Source organism: Brassica napus, unplaced genomic scaffold (genome assembly GCF_020379485.1).
Source record: "Brassica napus cultivar Da-Ae unplaced genomic scaffold, Da-Ae ScsIHWf_2632;HRSCAF=3384, whole genome shotgun sequence".
Lineage (NCBI taxonomy): Eukaryota > Viridiplantae > Streptophyta > Magnoliopsida > Brassicales > Brassicaceae > Brassica > Brassica napus.
This window is the reverse complement of record NW_026015932.1, coordinates 316,834-333,838: the sequence shown is the minus strand read 5'-3', so window position 1 is coordinate 333,838 and position 17,005 is coordinate 316,834. Positions and strand designations below refer to the sequence as shown.

The 17,005-nt window shown below is 35.6% G+C and overlaps 2 protein-coding genes, 1 long non-coding RNA gene, 1 other non-coding gene and 1 pseudogene across 6 annotated transcripts; 2 read left to right on the top strand and 3 right to left on the bottom strand.

Moving 5' to 3' along the window:
• The first annotated feature begins 390 nt into the window (after nucleotides 1-390).
• TRNAF-GAA lies at nucleotides 391-466 on the top strand. Its single transcript has one exon. It is a non-coding gene; the product is annotated as a tRNA-Phe (tRNA).
• Nucleotides 467-1,200: 734 nt separating this feature from the next.
• Nucleotides 1,201-2,260, top strand: LOC106419728 (protein PAM68, chloroplastic). Its single transcript, XM_013860547.3, has 2 exons — nucleotides 1,201-1,372; nucleotides 1,595-2,260. Exons 1-2 carry the CDS (start codon nucleotides 1,316-1,318, stop codon nucleotides 2,150-2,152), a joined length of 615 nt encoding a protein of 204 aa, XP_013716001.1. The 5' UTR covers nucleotides 1,201-1,315; the 3' UTR covers nucleotides 2,153-2,260.
• A 48-nt stretch (nucleotides 2,261-2,308) lies between these two features.
• LOC106419727 (cyclin-dependent kinase F-4) lies at nucleotides 2,309-6,660 on the bottom strand. Of its 3 annotated transcripts, none has more exons than XM_013860545.3 (16): nucleotides 6,416-6,660; nucleotides 5,943-6,133; nucleotides 5,118-5,605; nucleotides 4,956-5,034; nucleotides 4,804-4,872; nucleotides 4,634-4,723; nucleotides 4,404-4,542; nucleotides 4,156-4,258; nucleotides 3,993-4,045; nucleotides 3,837-3,903; nucleotides 3,641-3,749; nucleotides 3,510-3,575; nucleotides 3,347-3,415; nucleotides 3,210-3,273; nucleotides 2,890-3,108; nucleotides 2,309-2,787 (listed from the first exon to the last, which is right to left on the bottom strand). In XM_013860545.3, the coding sequence occupies exons 3-16, from the start codon at nucleotides 5,123-5,125 to the stop codon at nucleotides 2,552-2,554; spliced, it is 1,371 nt and encodes a 456-aa protein (XP_013715999.2). In that variant the 5' UTR covers nucleotides 5,126-5,605; nucleotides 5,943-6,133; nucleotides 6,416-6,660; the 3' UTR covers nucleotides 2,309-2,551. The 3 variants fall into 3 exon arrangements, with proteins under 3 accessions (XP_013715999.2, XP_013715998.2, XP_013716000.2); XM_013860544.3 differs by having other exon boundaries at nucleotides 2,309-2,802; nucleotides 6,416-6,659; XM_013860546.3 differs by having other exon boundaries at nucleotides 2,309-2,784; nucleotides 6,416-6,659.
• Nucleotides 6,661-8,840: 2,180 nt separating this feature from the next.
• On the bottom strand, nucleotides 8,841-10,735 carry LOC106419684 (annotated as a pseudogene).
• Nucleotides 10,736-15,503: 4,768 nt separating this feature from the next.
• On the bottom strand, nucleotides 15,504-17,005 carry LOC125601705. The gene is made up of 2 exons (XR_007334381.1): nucleotides 16,318-17,005; nucleotides 15,504-16,239 (listed from the first exon to the last, which is right to left on the bottom strand). It is a non-coding gene; the product is annotated as an uncharacterized LOC125601705 (long non-coding RNA).

Below are 17,005 nucleotides of genomic sequence, written 5' to 3'. Positions count from 1 at the left end.
AGTCCCAACTGCGTCACACAGGAAAAAAGAATAACATAAATAACTTCAGATAGAGATCAGAATATATTTGGAATTCCAAAGACATTTAAGAAGATCACTCCCTCTATACTACTCATGTCAAAACCATAAACAACAAAGGGAAAGATTGAAAACGACAGAAACATACTCTAAACAAGCAGACTACAAATCAAAGTCAAAGAATTTGAAACAATTTGATTGGTTTTAACCTCATAATTCCGAGGTTTCTTCTTGTACTACGCCAGAAGAAGAGGCTCCGAAACGAAGTACATCATATGAATGTACGACAGTCCGATCTTCCTCTTTCCATTCTTAACCATCCACCCTTTCTACACAACAACTTATATGTTATTATAGTTTACATTTACAAAAGCGGGGATAGCTCAGTTGGGAGAGCGTCAGACTGAAAATCTGAAGGTCGCGTGTTGTTCGATCCACGCTCACCGCATTATTTTAAAAATATTCATTCTGTTTTTCACAAAATGATCTATCTTGAATACATAGAAATTCAATATTAGATGAAAAAATCCAAGTGTGTTTGTTTTGTTTTTTACGTACCAAAATGATAGTGGGATGATTTTTACAGTTGGGGCCAAAACTTATTAATTATCTGAAAGATGATGAAGTGTCTGAAGCAAGTTTTGAGATGGGTTTTCTCTTTGAGACTAACGATTTTCTGGAAGTTATTGGGGTAAATGTGTGTGTAAGTAAACTCGGAACAATCGTTTATATATTTGTCTTCACAATTTCCTTGAAGTTTTGAGGAAAAGCTGCACAATTTACACCAAACTTATTATAAGACCAATCTCTTGATTCGTAATCATCAATGTAAGGAAGGTTATTTACAAATTCTTGAGGAAATATGGACTCGTAAACGTAGTTCTATCTCGATCCAATCCATTAGGTATTCAATAAACCTCGATAGGCTTCTTGCAGCCCGTGCATTTCATGAATGAAACTATGTCAGATAAATAAAAAAGGTTAATCATTACATAAGTTTCTTATGAATCTTACCGTGTCTTCTCCGTCGCTCTCCTCGCGTTTTTTTTCTCCCGTCCAGAAAGACGGTGAACGGGGAGAACCATTAGTTAGCTACGTGTTCAAAAAATCAAAACTGAACCGATTAAACCGGATCATACCGAACCGGGAGTAAACCGGGTAATGGACGATAAACCTTATCCATATCTCCCACTCGAAACAGAACAGAGAGGAGAACACACACAAAAAATCCGATGCTTCTCTCTCTGTGAAAATCTCGTGAGGATTTCGCTTTTTGGTTCATGTCTGATCTGATTCAATGGCTTCTGTAACATGTCTTTTCAACCTCTCTGCTCATCCCAGATCCTCTTGCAAGGTAATCTCATATCTCTCTCTCTCTTTGCCCAACTCAAATGGTCTCATTGATCGATATAATAATTCTTGAGTGAAATGGTTCCTTGGGTTTCCTCATGCTTCTTTCGGTTTACTGCACTTCTGATATTAAACCATCTCTACTATCTGGTTTTCCATCTCTTTTTACTTAGATTGTTCTGTAGTATTAAACTTTGTCCTTTTGAACTTCTTCCACTTTACGCAGCTTGATGGAAGCGTAGAAAGACGGAGAGAATGGAACGGTCAAGTTCCCAAGTCTCTTACTTGCAGTAAGCGCTTAGAGATATGGCGTATAGCGCCATTACAAGCAACAATGAATAGTCCGAGAGGCTTTGGACCACCTCCTCCTAGGAAAACCAAGAAACCCAAAAAGTCAAAACCCGGAAACCAGAGTGACGAAGAAGACGACCAAGAGGAAGACGATGATGAAGATGAGCGTGAGAGAGGTGTGATTCCAGAGATAGTAACCAACAGAATGATAAGCAGAATGGGATTCACCGTTGGTTTACCACTCTTCGTTGGTCTTTGTTTCTTCCCACTCTTTTACTATCTGAAAGTGGGATTGAAAATCGATGTGCCTACATGGGTTCCGTTTATTGTTTCCTTCGTCTTCTTCGGTACGGCGTTAGCTGGTGTGAGCTACGGGATCGTGTCGTCGAGTTGGGATCCGTCGAGAGAAGGTTCCTTGTTAGGTTGGAACGAAGCTAGGAAGAATTGGCCTGTCTTTTGGCAGTCCTTTTGGAACTCCTCAAGCAAGAGATAAGACAGAAAAACAAAAACAGCTTTGATCATTTCTTACAAGAAGATACTTCAAGAGTACTTCTGTAGATTTTCTATATAATTTTCGTTATGCAATCTACGATTCTGCCAATCCAACTGAAATGAATTAGAAAGTAAAAGTACACAATAGCTACATAAGTAGTCCCAAGCCAACTTTATTGCAAACCATGAAGTCAAGCGTCACGCATAATACAAACCATCACACAGTCAAAAGTATGGAAAATAAAGTAAAACAAGAAACTGTAGACGACACAAAAGACAAAACTGAAAAGGAGCAGTTTAAGTTTTTTTTTTTCTTTTTTGATGAAATGACGACTTAAGGGACAAAGCAGAGTATATATTATAAGATATTCAGGAGTAAAGTTGTTGAGAGGTATTTGGGTCAGCCGGCGACTTTCCTAGAGTAGGCACTGGTGGCGGGTTGGGTTGGTCTAAGGAACATGTCACGTTTTTCTCCTACACAACCTGCTTTCATCGGCGGTGGCTTCAGCTGCTGTTGCTGCATCACTGACACAGAGTGTCTTCGAGACACGGTTCCTCTGACGCTCATGTTGGAAAGTTTATCAGCAGTCTCGGACACACCACGCGCGACCCTGTTCTTGCTCAATGACGAACCTGCTGCATTACCTCCAGCTAAATGGATTTTGTTTTATCAGAATTAAGGAATATAATCATTGTACGTGTTACAAGAAATAAGAGTGGTGTTAAGGTTTTACTTACGAGGACTCTTTCTACCGGGTGGTCTGTATTTGGAGTCTTTGACAGAACTTCTCACCGGTTTAGTGTTCCTCGTTCCATCTTGCTTAGCCATGTCGAGTTTCCTCTGGACGCCACTGCCAAAAGCAGCACTTGGCTTTGGAGAAACATTGTTGAATGGCTTGGCAAGAGACACAGTCTGCCTTTTAACTGTTTGGTGCTCGAATGATCCTCTTGGTCCAACTAAAAAGAAACAAATTTGAAATTTAGTTTTTTGACAATCTCAAAGCAGATATATAATAATCTATACCCTGATATTGGCGATCAACAAACTAAAAATATACCAGGCGGAGGAGTTCTTGCAACAGATGGCTTGGGTCGGAGAGATGGTGGGACATAAAAGCAACTCTGCCACATGAGAACACGATTAAATTAACTGATCAAGAAGAATCATAGTCGATGGAAATACTCTATGGTGTACCTGAAAGAACGGGTGCTGCAGAGCCTCTGCCGCAGTGGGTCTCTTGCATGGATCCCAGGAGCAAAGCCGCTGAACAATCATGAAAAAGTCAGAGATTGGTGTCCGAAAATTAGAGAAATATGTCCAAAGCTATTGGGAACTCCTTTTAAAAACTGTTAGTTACCGTAATAAGATCAATTGCGTCTTCACTAGCAGATGGCATCAAGCTTGAAAGAGGCACACCAGAAAGCTGTAAGATGACAACAGTTAGTAGCTCATTAAAAAAAAAAATTACTGAGGCTCAAGACATGTTACCTGAGGGAATTGATAGTTTATGGTGTTAGCAAGATTAAGTCCCTCTAACCAGGTCTCCTCAGTTGGACTGCCTATGACACTGCAGATCTTATAGATCTCATCTGCTTCACTGCAAGGTTGATACGATAACATTTTCACTTGTTTATTAGCAACATTTCTAATCACCAAAATACAAAATTAATCACTGCTAAGTTACCTAGCCCCTGGAAATATAGGACGAAGAGACAACAACTCAGACATAATAGCTCCCATCGCCCACATATCTAGGAAAAACAAACATTTGACACATTGTTTGGCAGCAGATCATTGAAGAGAAATTATAATTATTTCTTACTATAGTATGGATACTAACCAACTTTTGATGTGTATACATATGACTGAAGGAGTACTTCAGGCGCCCTGTACCTATTAGTACAAACATTCTTGGGTCAGTATGGCAGTAATGGTATATCATCTAATCGACCATATGGGTAACGAAAGACTCATTACAACACAACAAGAAAAGCGACACTTACCAGCGTGTAGAAACATACTCGGTAAAAGGTGGACTCGAATTAACCTCCCGTGCCAAACCAAAATCAGCAATCTTAATGATGTCTTTAGAGACTAATAGATTTTCTGTAACAACCAGCACAGTATAAACATATATTATTGACAAGCTATTGAACCACGATTGCTAAAAAGTAATTAAAGTCAACATTGTCAATCTTCACAGCTGATGTTTAAAGCTTTGTATAAATTACACCTCCAGGCTATCAATTACCTGGCTTAAGATCGCGGTGAAAGTAACCTCGCTGATGCATATAAGAAAGGCCATGAAAGACTTGAAAGCACCATTTTTTAATAACAGCTTCTGTAAAAAGCTTTTGTCGATCTTTCATTAGCTGATAGAGGTTGTAATCCTGATCAAGCAAGAATGACATGTGCAGAATCAGTGATATTGATTAAAGTGTACGCAGAAAATAGCAAAGGACAAGGAGGAAGAAAGTATACCATGTACTCAAAGACAAAGTATAGGATATCATGTTCGCGGATGACTTCCTTCAGCTTCACGATATTTGGATGATCCATTCTCCTAAGCGACTGATAGGAGAAAAAGAGAGGAATAAGTAAACATACACTACACAAGACAAAAGAGCAGCTCAACAAAAGCAATTCACTACCTTCACTTCTCTCAGATTGATACATTCGTCCCATGAGTAGTACTTCTTTTTCATTTTCTTAATTGCAACCTGCTCATAGAAACTTCAGATGGTAAGAAAATCAAGCACATACATTATACAGGCCTAGATAACCCTCAAAGAAAGCAACTTACAACTTCACCCGTCTGCTTATTGATAGCTCGCCACACGGTACCAAAAGTTCCATCACCAACCTCTTTAATTAACTTGTACCTGGATAAGCAAACTCATAAGCAATACATTAAGGGGTCAGATACCAAAAGATGTTAAGAAAAGTTGAGAGAACTCTGAGTAACCTGTCCATTGTCTTTCCGGTAAAGCAAAGTAGCCTCTTTATTTTATGTATGTAAATAACTTCTGAAAGATTTATATAGCATTAATCTTCCAGTTGTTCGTAGCAAGGACTGAACACCAAAGCAGTAAAATCAATGATTCTCCAGCTGTGTAGACTAGACTGACTATTATTTACTTTGAGCACCAAGGGTTGACCATTAAGGGAAAAGAAAGGCAGCAAGGGAAGAGCAAAACACATACTGAGAACTCAAAGACACAAAGGAACCAACAAGAAAGAATATGTTGGCTAACAGGAAGGACCGAAAGCTCACAACATCTCACTCAGAGGTTTAGACTCAAAACTCAGAATAAAAAAAAAGTTATATCCTTGTTCAACCAGCGCCCATAAGAACAAGATATGGAAGAGAGGGCTACCAAATCTTTGTCCGCAGGGAGAAGATTAAGAGGTTTCTCTAGGAATATAAAAAGGAAGAATTTGCAGACTTCAGACCTGAAAAAGAAACAAAAAGGGCAGACATTATAAGTCCTCTGATAAAGACAAAATATATCTTTTAAAGTTTTGGGGTATCTGACATCTTCTGTTTTCATCGTGTTCTTATATTGTTCCTTTCTTTTTTAGCAGTTTTACAATTTCTCAAACTTGCTTATTTTGCATTCACTCATAAAACAAGTTATAAATATAAAAAAAAAAAAAAAACCTATTAAACCTCCAATTGGAATATTTACAAGGAACTAAACATATATACTAAAATCACAGCAAGCGAACTAAAGTTCCAACAATGCATTCATGTAGAAGGAAACAAAAACTCTAAAAAAGCCATACATACCTGTGTCAGAAATTAGACAACTAAGTGCAGTTAACGAAAGAGCCGACAAGGAAATCAGAAGGAACAAGAAACCGCCAATCGAGCGCTTCTTGGAATGAGAAAAGCTGATGATTGTAGCAGCTTGGCCAGACGAAAACTTGCTCCATGCCCTCAGAAGAAAACAACCCACTCAAAAGGAAGCCTGATTGAACCTGTAGCAATGAAAACCAATTTAATTCAAAGAAACAATCCGAATAACAGTCCAGTCCACCTCAATCTAAGAGACTGTTCATGCAACATCCAAAACACCTAGCATTCATTCGCATATTCAAATGCAGATTCGATCACAAAATCTTATCGATCAGCCTAACCCTAAAACTCGATAAGCAGCACATCGGATCAGGATCGAACCGACGAAAACCAGATCCAATCTGATCAAATTCGCAAAAGTCAAATCAGGAAACAAAGAGACGGAGATCTGCGATCACGAATACCTCAGAGCCAACAGGCATAACCTCCGTCGCCGACGACGGGAAGAGACGGCATCCAGAGCTTCTACCTTTTTTATACTTTTAGATTTTTTTCGATTTTGAGTCCAACAAATATCAAAATCCACTTCTCTCTCTTTCTCTTCCTCTTCCTCTTCCTCTTCCTCTTCGTTCTCTTTCTTTGTGCGATTCTCTCGTGATGACCAAAAAAATCCAACAATTTATATTCCCTAAGCTATAAAGAGAATATTTTGTTCCTTTCCTTTCCTTTCGATTTGCTTATTCAGTCAAACTCTTTTTTTTTTATTTACACAAATAAACCATCTATTTTTATTCTTCTATTTTAAAATCATTTTTAAAATTTATAGAACGTATCCTTTACATTAGTAAATTTTATAATTTTAATTAAATAATATAAATTACAACTTCTCTAAATTTGCATAGATTTTTGACAACAGAGTGACTGATTTTTGGGGCTAAATATTGGATAAATTGTAAATTAGAAACTAATTTTAAGGTTTCTGTATGAATATTTAAACATCAGTAGTAGAATATTCTACTTTTTTTTAAATGATTTGTAGTGATTTTATAATGCGTGGATAGAGTTTTTTAGTAAAAAAATATAAATTTAAATTTTATAATGAGTTTTGGATAAAGTAATCTTTTTTTTTGTTTGTCACAGAAGGATAAAGTAATCTAAAGTGAGATTCTAAAATGATTTATAAAAAATATAAATTATTTTATCTAAAATCATCTAAAATTCAATAAAATCAAATGATTTCAAACTTATATTGACTAGTAGATCCATTTTCCGCGCTACGCGCGGATTATATACAATAATTTTCACCATTTTAATTTATATTATATTTGAAAATAGTTTTACATAATATTTGATCAAAAATAGTATAGTACATTTAAAATTATAATAAAGTAATTTGGAGTATTTTTTAATTGCGATTTATTTAAATGGCGAGCTATGTGTTTAGTATTTCTTACATTAGCGTATTTTGCAAATGTTTTCTGTGAAGGTTCTTCTAATAATGTTAAGGGGAATCTAATTTTACCACAGAGTTGATACTATTTTCAATTTTATTTTTAAAGAATGATTTTTTCATAAATTCTTTAAATTTGTGATAAAAAACTAAACTATATAGCCCTCATAATCATTTATATATGTCTAAGAATTATTTATAGACATATAACCAATCTCATCCCTTAAATGCTAAACCCTAAAAATTGTCATTAGATCTTAAACTCAAATGTTAGGGTAGTTCAGAAAAAATGTATTTTAAAAAAAGTGATATCTAATTGTAATATTTTAAGCAATTTTTCTAATGTATGAAACTGCTGAAGTAAAATTTTTTGTTGGTGTTAAAGCAAATATTTATTTGTTTTTATTTTTCAATAGTGTAAAATATAATACGTTATTTTGTAACCAAAATAACTCGGTTTTTACTTTTGTAATTATCTGAAACTTTCACTTCTTCTCCCCATATAGTTATAAGAAAGTTGACATGAAAAAACGGTTTTAGAAGAAATTGTTGTTTGTTTAAAAATAAAAATAAAAATTGGGTTGTGAATCCAGGAAGATCATGTTTTTGGAGTGTTCCATTCATGCTAATTCTAAACAACATTTCTTACTTGAAAGTGTAAGCTTAATTTGTTTTTGTTACAAATAATGATTTTTTGAAGATCATGTCGAAAACAAAAGGTAGTCAATAATTATGAATTATAAAGAGTATAAATCTCTGTTTGGCCAAAAAAGAAAGAGTATTAATATGTGTGTTTAAAAGGTGCCCGCCATAAATCTACACTCAGGTGAAGATTTATCATTGAAAGATCACTGCAAATAGTTTGAGGATAACATATATAATACAGTTAAGTGAGATCAAAAACGATAAACTGAGAAGTAAAAAACATAAAAATTAAAGAGACTAAGATGTCAGTTATGCACCACACCTCTTCAAAGCTTTATTTAAACTGGCCAGAACATTGTCGGCATGGTAACATCTTCAACATCATCTAATGGAAGAACCCTGTAACCAAACAAAAGAGATGTCAACAAAAATGAAATCAGTATTGTTGTTTGAATGATATTGGATGAAGACATAACGCTTATGATGATTAATTTCGAGAAAACCTGATAGAAGAGACTTGATTGATGTTGCCTAGATAGTGGTGTATACATTAGATGATGTTGCCAAAAAGCTCAATAGAACAACTGTTTTTAGAAATTATATAGATATATAGTAACAATAACTAAATATCTGTTTATAGATTCTTTGATAATTCTCTGGTTATACACTATCAACCTCCCAACGTGCCGAGCCATACGTTGATACTAATATTATCATTTCAATTTTCAAACAACACTTATCTTTTTCACCATACTTTTATCTAATAATTCGAAACTAAAGAAAAAGACACCAAATGTCGTCATAAGAATTATTTAAACCTAAATAGACCGCAATGACAAGCACATAAGTTCACAAATTGAAAATCAGACCGGAGAAAACTAAAACATTAAAACGTGCATGATTGATTAACCGAGGATGGTGGTTTCAGCGATCATGGACGTAACGACATAAGGATCCATGTTAGAAGCTGGCCTTCTGTCTTCGAAGTAACCTTTGCCTTCCTTCTCAGTGTCTCGTCCCACTCTCACCGAAGCTCCACGGTTCGCCACTCCCCAAGAAAACGTGTTGATGTATGCGGCCTCGTGCTTCCCCGTGAGACGACGCTCGTTGCCTTCACCGTACGCAGCAATGTTCTCCTTGTGCTTCACCTGAAGCTTCTCTATCGTGTTCTTTATCACTGCTAATCCTCCGTTGTTCCACTCTCACCGAAGCTCCACGGTTCGCCACTCCCCAAGAAAACGTGTTGATGTATGTGGTCTCGTGCTTCCCCGTGAGACGACGCTCGTTGCCTTCACCGTACGCAGCAATGTTCTCCTTGTGCTTCACCTGAAGCTTCTCTATCGTGTTCTTTATCACTGCTAATCCTCCGTTGTTCCACTCTCACCGAAGCTCCACGGTTCGCCACTCCCCAAGAAAACATGTTGATGTATGCGATCTCGTGCTTCCCCGTGAGACGACACTCGTTGCCTTCACCGTACGCAGCAATGTTCTCCTTGTGCTTCACCTGAAGCTTCTCTATCGTGTTATTTATCACTGCTAATCCTCCGTTGTTCCTCATCGACTTCATGCTGTAGTTGCACAATCACCCTGAACAACCATGCAAACAATGTTACAACTTATTGCACATGAAGAGAGTGTTGAGAGAGTGTGGTAAAGAGACACTAACCGGGACTGGTTTTGGGTCGAAGCTGACATTTACACCAGAGATCTCAGTGATCCTCTGTCAACAGAAATAGATGTGGCCATTAGCAAAGTTTGAAGCTTTTTATTGGGAACTAAAAAGGTTAAAGTAGATTACTGTACCTCGAGAAGGTATCTAGCGACCCAGACTTGATCACCAGTACTAATACCCTCAATCGGACCGACCTGGAACTCCCACTGTCCAAGCGTGACTTCTCCATTGACACCAGAGATGCCAATACCTGCGTAAAGACAGGCCTTGTAGTGTGCATCCATGATGTCACGATCAATTGCTTTGTCAGCTCCCACACCACAGTAGTATGGTCCCTGTGCCAAACACCAAAATCACTTTACATCAGATGATATGTAAGAAAATGTTGTAATAACATTAGGATGAGATGATAATTAGATTAAGTTGAGGGCCAGGGAAGCCACCAATAGGCCAGTTCACACCCTTTTGCATCAATGTGTATTCTTCCTCAATCCCATACCTATTGAATCACAAACAAAGAGTATAGGTATAAATGATTGATCTGAAGAGAGATTAATATACAACTGAGGAAGAAGATAGTACCAAGGCTCCTCAGAGACAACTTTGGAGTTGCTGAAGATCTTAGCAGCGTTGTACCTCTTGTTGGTTGGAATTGGATTCCCAGCCGGCGTGTAAGCATCACACATCACCTTCATATATCAACCAATCATTTTTTAAAATCTAATTTTGTTACAAACCAAATATTGTTACACTAATCATATAAAACCAACCTACCAGAATGTTGTTGCCTGAGTTCATAATGAAGTATAAATCTATGATAAACATGTAACATAAATCGATGAATTTCAAGATCATGTCTGAAATCTTATAAACTAATAAAATGAATAGATAAGAAAGACTCAGACACACACCTGGGGATACGTAATAGAAGAAAGCAGTGGGAGGGATGTGACCGGAGTCTTCAAACGAAAAGATCATTGACGATGAACTAAACGGCAGAGAAAAATATTACTGGCAATATATGAGATTGTGCATATTTAAAGAGGGTTTTGAGTAACAGTGATTCATATAGGACGACGAAATGGAAGGGTCGGAGGCGGGGGGGGGGGGGGGGGGGGGGGAACGATCAATTGCTTTGGAGAAAATTAGGGTAACGCTAGACAAAGAGATATGGGCTTGATATTGGTCATAGTGAACTTTTTTAAGAACACACGATGGTCCATGAACAAACTTAGTCGACTGAATCATACATGACATGGCAAAACAAAACCTTCTCATAGACTGATTTTTTTAACTGACGTGGACACTCTCACCATTCATCTTATTCTCCTTTTAGTATAGTATAGATTACATTCCTTTAGTTCTAGGTTTATCGGTAAATTGATTGTACGCCTTATAAATATGTCATTGCTGATAATGTGGTCGTGTAGAGCTGAAATATGTTACGATATTGTGTACTTGATTTATTTATAATCATGAAAAATTTGAAGACATCTTTCCATGCCCGCTTCTCTGATTTTTCTATTATAATTTTATTATGAGATGCCTTCCACAATGTAACTTACAAAATATGTATCCCAGACTTTTCATGGTTCATATTCCCACCGTATCATTTTAAACACCGGTGTTCTCTTTATTCTAGGTAGAATTTAATATCATTTGAACTTTATGACCAATTACAAAATACTGAGTTTTTTTTAATTGGTTGAATTAGTTTCATTTAATAATATTTTTATGTAACCAAGATAAATTATATAGAATTTTGTGTTTTCTTAATCTATGTGCAAAAACCTTAAAACCCACTTAAAGTGATACAGAGGGAGTATATACTGGGAAAATTTCAATTCTATCACAAATTTATCATTTTTTAAATTTACCATCGATGAGTGACTATTTTCACAATTATTCAAAATTTGTGATAAAATAACATTAAGCTAATTTTTTAAAATATTTATATAATATTTATAAACCCAATCAATCTCATACTAAATTTTAAACAATAATCACTAAAGCCTAAACTCAAATGTTAATATATTTTTTTATTGGTAGTATTTTTGAAAAGTGGTACTTAATTTGTGGTATTTCTAACAATTTCTCATATATGTTTAGTCATGATTTATAGAAAATTATCAAAAAGAAAAGTGTAATAACATAAGTTTTGCTTGTTAATGGTTTCATCAAATAGTATTATTTAAACATAAATATATTCAAATTTGTTCTTCTGATATAGATTTAAATTTTCAGAGGAACGTAGAATATGCGATTATAGGATATATAGAGGGAACAAAATTGTTTACTCTTAGTTTAAAATTAGATTTAGAATTTTATCGGCGAGTAGTGACAATGTATGGGATGAAAAAATTATAAAAAAAAGTTTTATTTGAGAAACTGAATAAATAAAAGGTATGAACGTTTGTTCAATTTGTTATTCACAAAAACTGAAAAACATATAATTAATATGAAATTTGGAATAATAGAGTTATCTTTTTTCTTCTTCTTAAAATGTGGTTAAGATCGAGTTTTTTCAACATGTGTTTAAGCATAAATCTTTCCCGTCTGCTATATTCAGTGAAATATCTTCCAGCCAACCAACCGACTAAATTTACTTTTCAGTTTGAAAATTATATACAAGTCACTATACAATACTAAACTCACGAACCAATCTGTTTACCTCTAACAACAGTGTGTTTGTTTTTATCCTTTAATAGATGTTGGAAAGATGCAACAGATTGATATTTTCCTTTAGCAAGAAGAAAAAGAAGATAATTAGTTTACAAAAATAAAAGGAAGAGAATTGTTTATAATGGATTAATGAACCAACAACCTTAACGTCAATTCTCAAAAAAAAAAACGTCTTAAAGATCTCAAATCAATATACACAACACTAGAGCAATCTCCAACTTAACTAAGTAAATAAAAATTTAAGTTGCAATTTTTTGAAAATCAATAATATATTTCTCACCAAGAATATACTATAAGAAAAAATAAAAGTTGATAAATTTGCTGGGATAATAAAAATGAATTTGTAGCTTTAAACAGTTTCCTTGGCTTGAAGCAAGGCAAAGAAGTGAAACCTATGGTTGTTGTGACTTTGTTCTCAAGAAACCTCCGGACAACACACAAAAGCTTTAAGCTTAAGTTTTGGATTTGTCCCCCTTATTAATCTAAACATCTCGGTTTAACATCAGCCACTACTTAGGGTATGACTAGTTTTTCCGCTACTATCCGCAAACGCAGCTTTTGCGGTTGATAGCGTGTTCGCGGGTGGTAGCGGTTGTTGGCGTTTTGAAACAATCACTCAAACCACTCTAAACCGCTTCAAACCGGTCTAAACTTCATAAATTCAAAAGCTGGTTCCAGCTAGCGTTTGAGGTTGCAGGAGGATAAATTTTTTTTTTAAACAATATAAATAAAAAAATAAAAATATTCAATGATTTTTTTTTAATTGTAATTATAAAAATACTAAAATATATTTATTATATTTTAATTAATATTAAAAAAAATTAAAATAAAAATATTTTCTATAATTTAAAAAAAATTAAAACTATAAGTTTAAAATATAATTTTAATATTTATTATAATATTATGATTTTTGATATTTTTATAATTATATAAAATGTAAATATTGTTAATTTATTATTTAACTGCTGCTGTATTTGATAGTTAACCAGTCATAAGTATCCCGTAAACGCACCAATTCCTAACCGTAGAACCAGTCGTACAAATTTCTTAAAATCGTTAGAAACTGCAAACATCCGCATCCGTAAACTCCCTCAACTGCAACCGCAACCGCATCCGTAGTGTTTGAACTAGTTTTAATTATTTTTCACATCATCTATGAACAGTATTTTCCCGATAAATAATTTATAAAAATTCACGCTGTATACAAAATAAATTGATAGTGTATTCGGCCCAAGAAGTTATTCAAAAATTCGCTGGCCCATTTGACAGTGTACAAATCATAGGATAAGTCTTCAGCTTTCGACAACAAACAAAAGTAACTTGAAGGGTGTGTTCATATACATAAAACAAATGGAAAATCACTCTTTGTTTTTTTCTTGTTTTTGGCCAAACAGAACTGTGATGAAGCCGAAGGGAGACAAAGAATGGAGTATTGTTTTGTATTTTCGCATCTGAACATGGCTTGAAGTTCTTCAAGCATTTTCTTTTGGTCTCAGGCAACATTATTACAGTCTTTAGTTGGTCCTTAAAAGGAGGGGTCCACAAAAACACCAGAACCGAGGGAGAAAGTCTCTAACTAAGAAACATTTTAATTTGGTTCATGTATTGTTCGCGGACCCCACTAAAACGTGGCGATCCGCGATTGATTCGTTTTTAATTTTTTTTTTAAATCGGATAAAAAAAAAGTTTAAAAACAATTATTAAGGATTCTGCAATAATGATGCTCTCATAAACCTCTAGAATCATCGCAAATACTACCGTGAATGAACAAACTATCGGCCATAGAGTGAAAGTCCCATCCCTCCCCATTAAAACTATTTATCCTTCACCTTTTTCTCTTGTGTATCTTTCTTGACCCCCCCCCCCCCTCTCTCTCTGATCTTTTCTTCAACTTATCTAAATCTGAATATGGGTTCCAAATAAAAAATCTAAATCTGAATATTCTTCAATCTTTTCCCACAACTTGGTCCTTTATGCAATCATTGGCAACACACATTTCTTAGATCCTTTGGGTCAAGTTGTCTTTCTCGGTTGGTATTCATTTTAAACGTTTTTTTTTTCATTTTAAACGTTTCGTAAAAGCATTACTGATTGTAAAACACATTTAAAAAGAAATCAGATAATTTGTGGAAATGCTTTGAAAAATAAAGTTTAGAGGAAAAATAGATGAGAAAGTTAAATTTAAAGGGTTTATTTAAGGAGATTGAAAGTTCGGGTGATTGAGTGTGGATTTTAATAGGTTGGGAAGAGTCAAGAAGTCAACCCTTTCTTTTTGGATAATTTTGCTTCCCACTTTGGCACGGATTGGGATCTGACGTGCGAAATATATCAAGCCTTAATTAATGTCTCCAAGGCTAATCAACGTGGATTGCTCATTTTTTATTATTCTCGCATATGTCTCCAAGATACTATAAAGTGAGCTGGGCCGAACATGACTTTAAAACTATTCAGTATTTTTTTTGTTGATCAATACCTTAGTTCTATGATTTTTTTCATGTATACTACGAATATTTTGTTAGTTAATGGTATGTTGGAAATTATTATCTTTACTTTTGAATAACTCTTTCAAAAACTCATGGGAACAATCATCTGTGATGATCCACTTATGGTCGGTGTTCTTTTTGGAAACGTCGGATTATGTTTTCATTTTGAAAAACAGAAAGAAATTTAAGGATTTGTATATCACTTGGATCATCAATTATACTCTCTTTCGACTAATTGTAAACGCAAAACGGTTTTAATATTCCATGCCCATGCTTGGACTTTGTAGCTAAGACCAAGTAGGCAAGTAGTAGTTGCTTGCTGACAAAAAAAAAAGAAGCTAGACCAAGCATGTAAGCAATATAGCAACCATCAAATTATCCAAACATCTGAGTTCATCGTAATAAACACAACAGAACATAGAAACTTATAAAATGTTGATAAAATAAATATTTTAATAAGATAACGAAATGAGACCAAAGGTGCATATATAGTTTCTTCCGCTTTACTCCTCGGTCTTCTCAGCGGCGACTTCACCAACAGCCACAACTTCCTCTGCCTCAGCCTTCTTCTCCTCCTCCACAACCGCCGGAGTTTCAGTCACCTCCTCCTTCTCTTCTGATTTTGCCTCCTCCACAACGACCGGAGTTTCTGTCTTGTCTTCTTCCTCCTCTACCTTTGGCTCCTCTGGTTTCTTCTCAGTTTCTTCATCTTTTTTCTCTGCCTCTTCCACAACCACTTCCTTGCTCGTTCCTTCGACTGGTGCTTCGGATTGTTCAGTTACGGCGACTGGAGCTGGAGCAGACTCTGTCGCGGCCACGACTTCTTCCGCCTGTTCGGTAACCACAACGGGTTCCTCCACTGTCTTGGTTGGTACCTCAACGTTTTCTGCTGCAGGAGATCGAAATGTTTTTTCGTCGAGATCAACCTACCTTGTAGAAGATATCGAAAGGGGTGATGGGAATGATCACAACAGAGAGATACAAAACAATCTGGAAAACATCAGAAAAAAAATGTCAAAAAACAAAATGAATAAAAAATATCTCTAAAAATAAGAGAAGATGCATCTATTACACTGGTTGAGAAGCAGCCAAGAACACATCTCCATGCGAGTATAGATACAGATACGCAGTCATGCTAGTTAATATTATCGTCGTCATCCACCTAGCACACTGTTACACCCTCAGATTTTTTAGAAAATCATTGGATAAAGATGGTAGGTAACTAAGGAATTGTAATACCTTCCATATCTCTTTGTGACTATGATGATCTGGTCCTAGATAAAATATTGCTGCGTAATCGACTCCAGTTCGAGAAAACACCCATAGATTAACACCCCAGAGCCAAACCATCATTGTCTGAAAGTAATTGAATATATATTAGAGGAATGAAACACACGTTAAGGGTTTGAGTTTCTGATTTAGACAAAGACTTACAATGAGAAGGAGAGGGTTGTAATATAGAAAAGTTTCATAGAAGAACAGTTCTCGTGTGTCTTGTCCCATTTTCATTACAGATTTCCATCCAATCTGCAAGTTTTTTAAACATGTTCATATAATGAAAAGAGTTCAAAACTATAGAGGCAAATCAAAAGCTAAATCAAAATCTCCAACCTTTCCACAAATATAAAGACCACCAACATACAGAGAAACCTGAAGAATCAAAGATTTAAATCTCAAATCAGTCCATTATATTACACAGAAAAAGAAAAAGCCAAACATGAGAGCTCCTTTCTATGCTACAAAATTAAATATCTACAGAAAGTTCAAGAATTTGGGTGAAAGAAGAAAAAACCTTGAGGCTGCTAAGGACTAAAAGGGCTTCACAATTTGGCAATAGTACCTAGCCATGAGTTTCAATGATTATCAAACGGAAGCTAGACATAACATAAGCTTTCTGGTAGTCACTAACTCTCTTCTCGAAGAAGTTCATTTTCCCCTGAAGCGAAATCAACTCCATCCAATCAAACGGATTCGCCACACCGTACACCTTCCCGTACCCAAGCGCACCCAAAAGCCTATCCACCACGGACTCGATATACTGACTCATCAGCTCACGGGTCATCCACACCAACGCACACGGAAGCGCGTCGCACACAAACTCCCTCTCGATCTCGACCGCGTC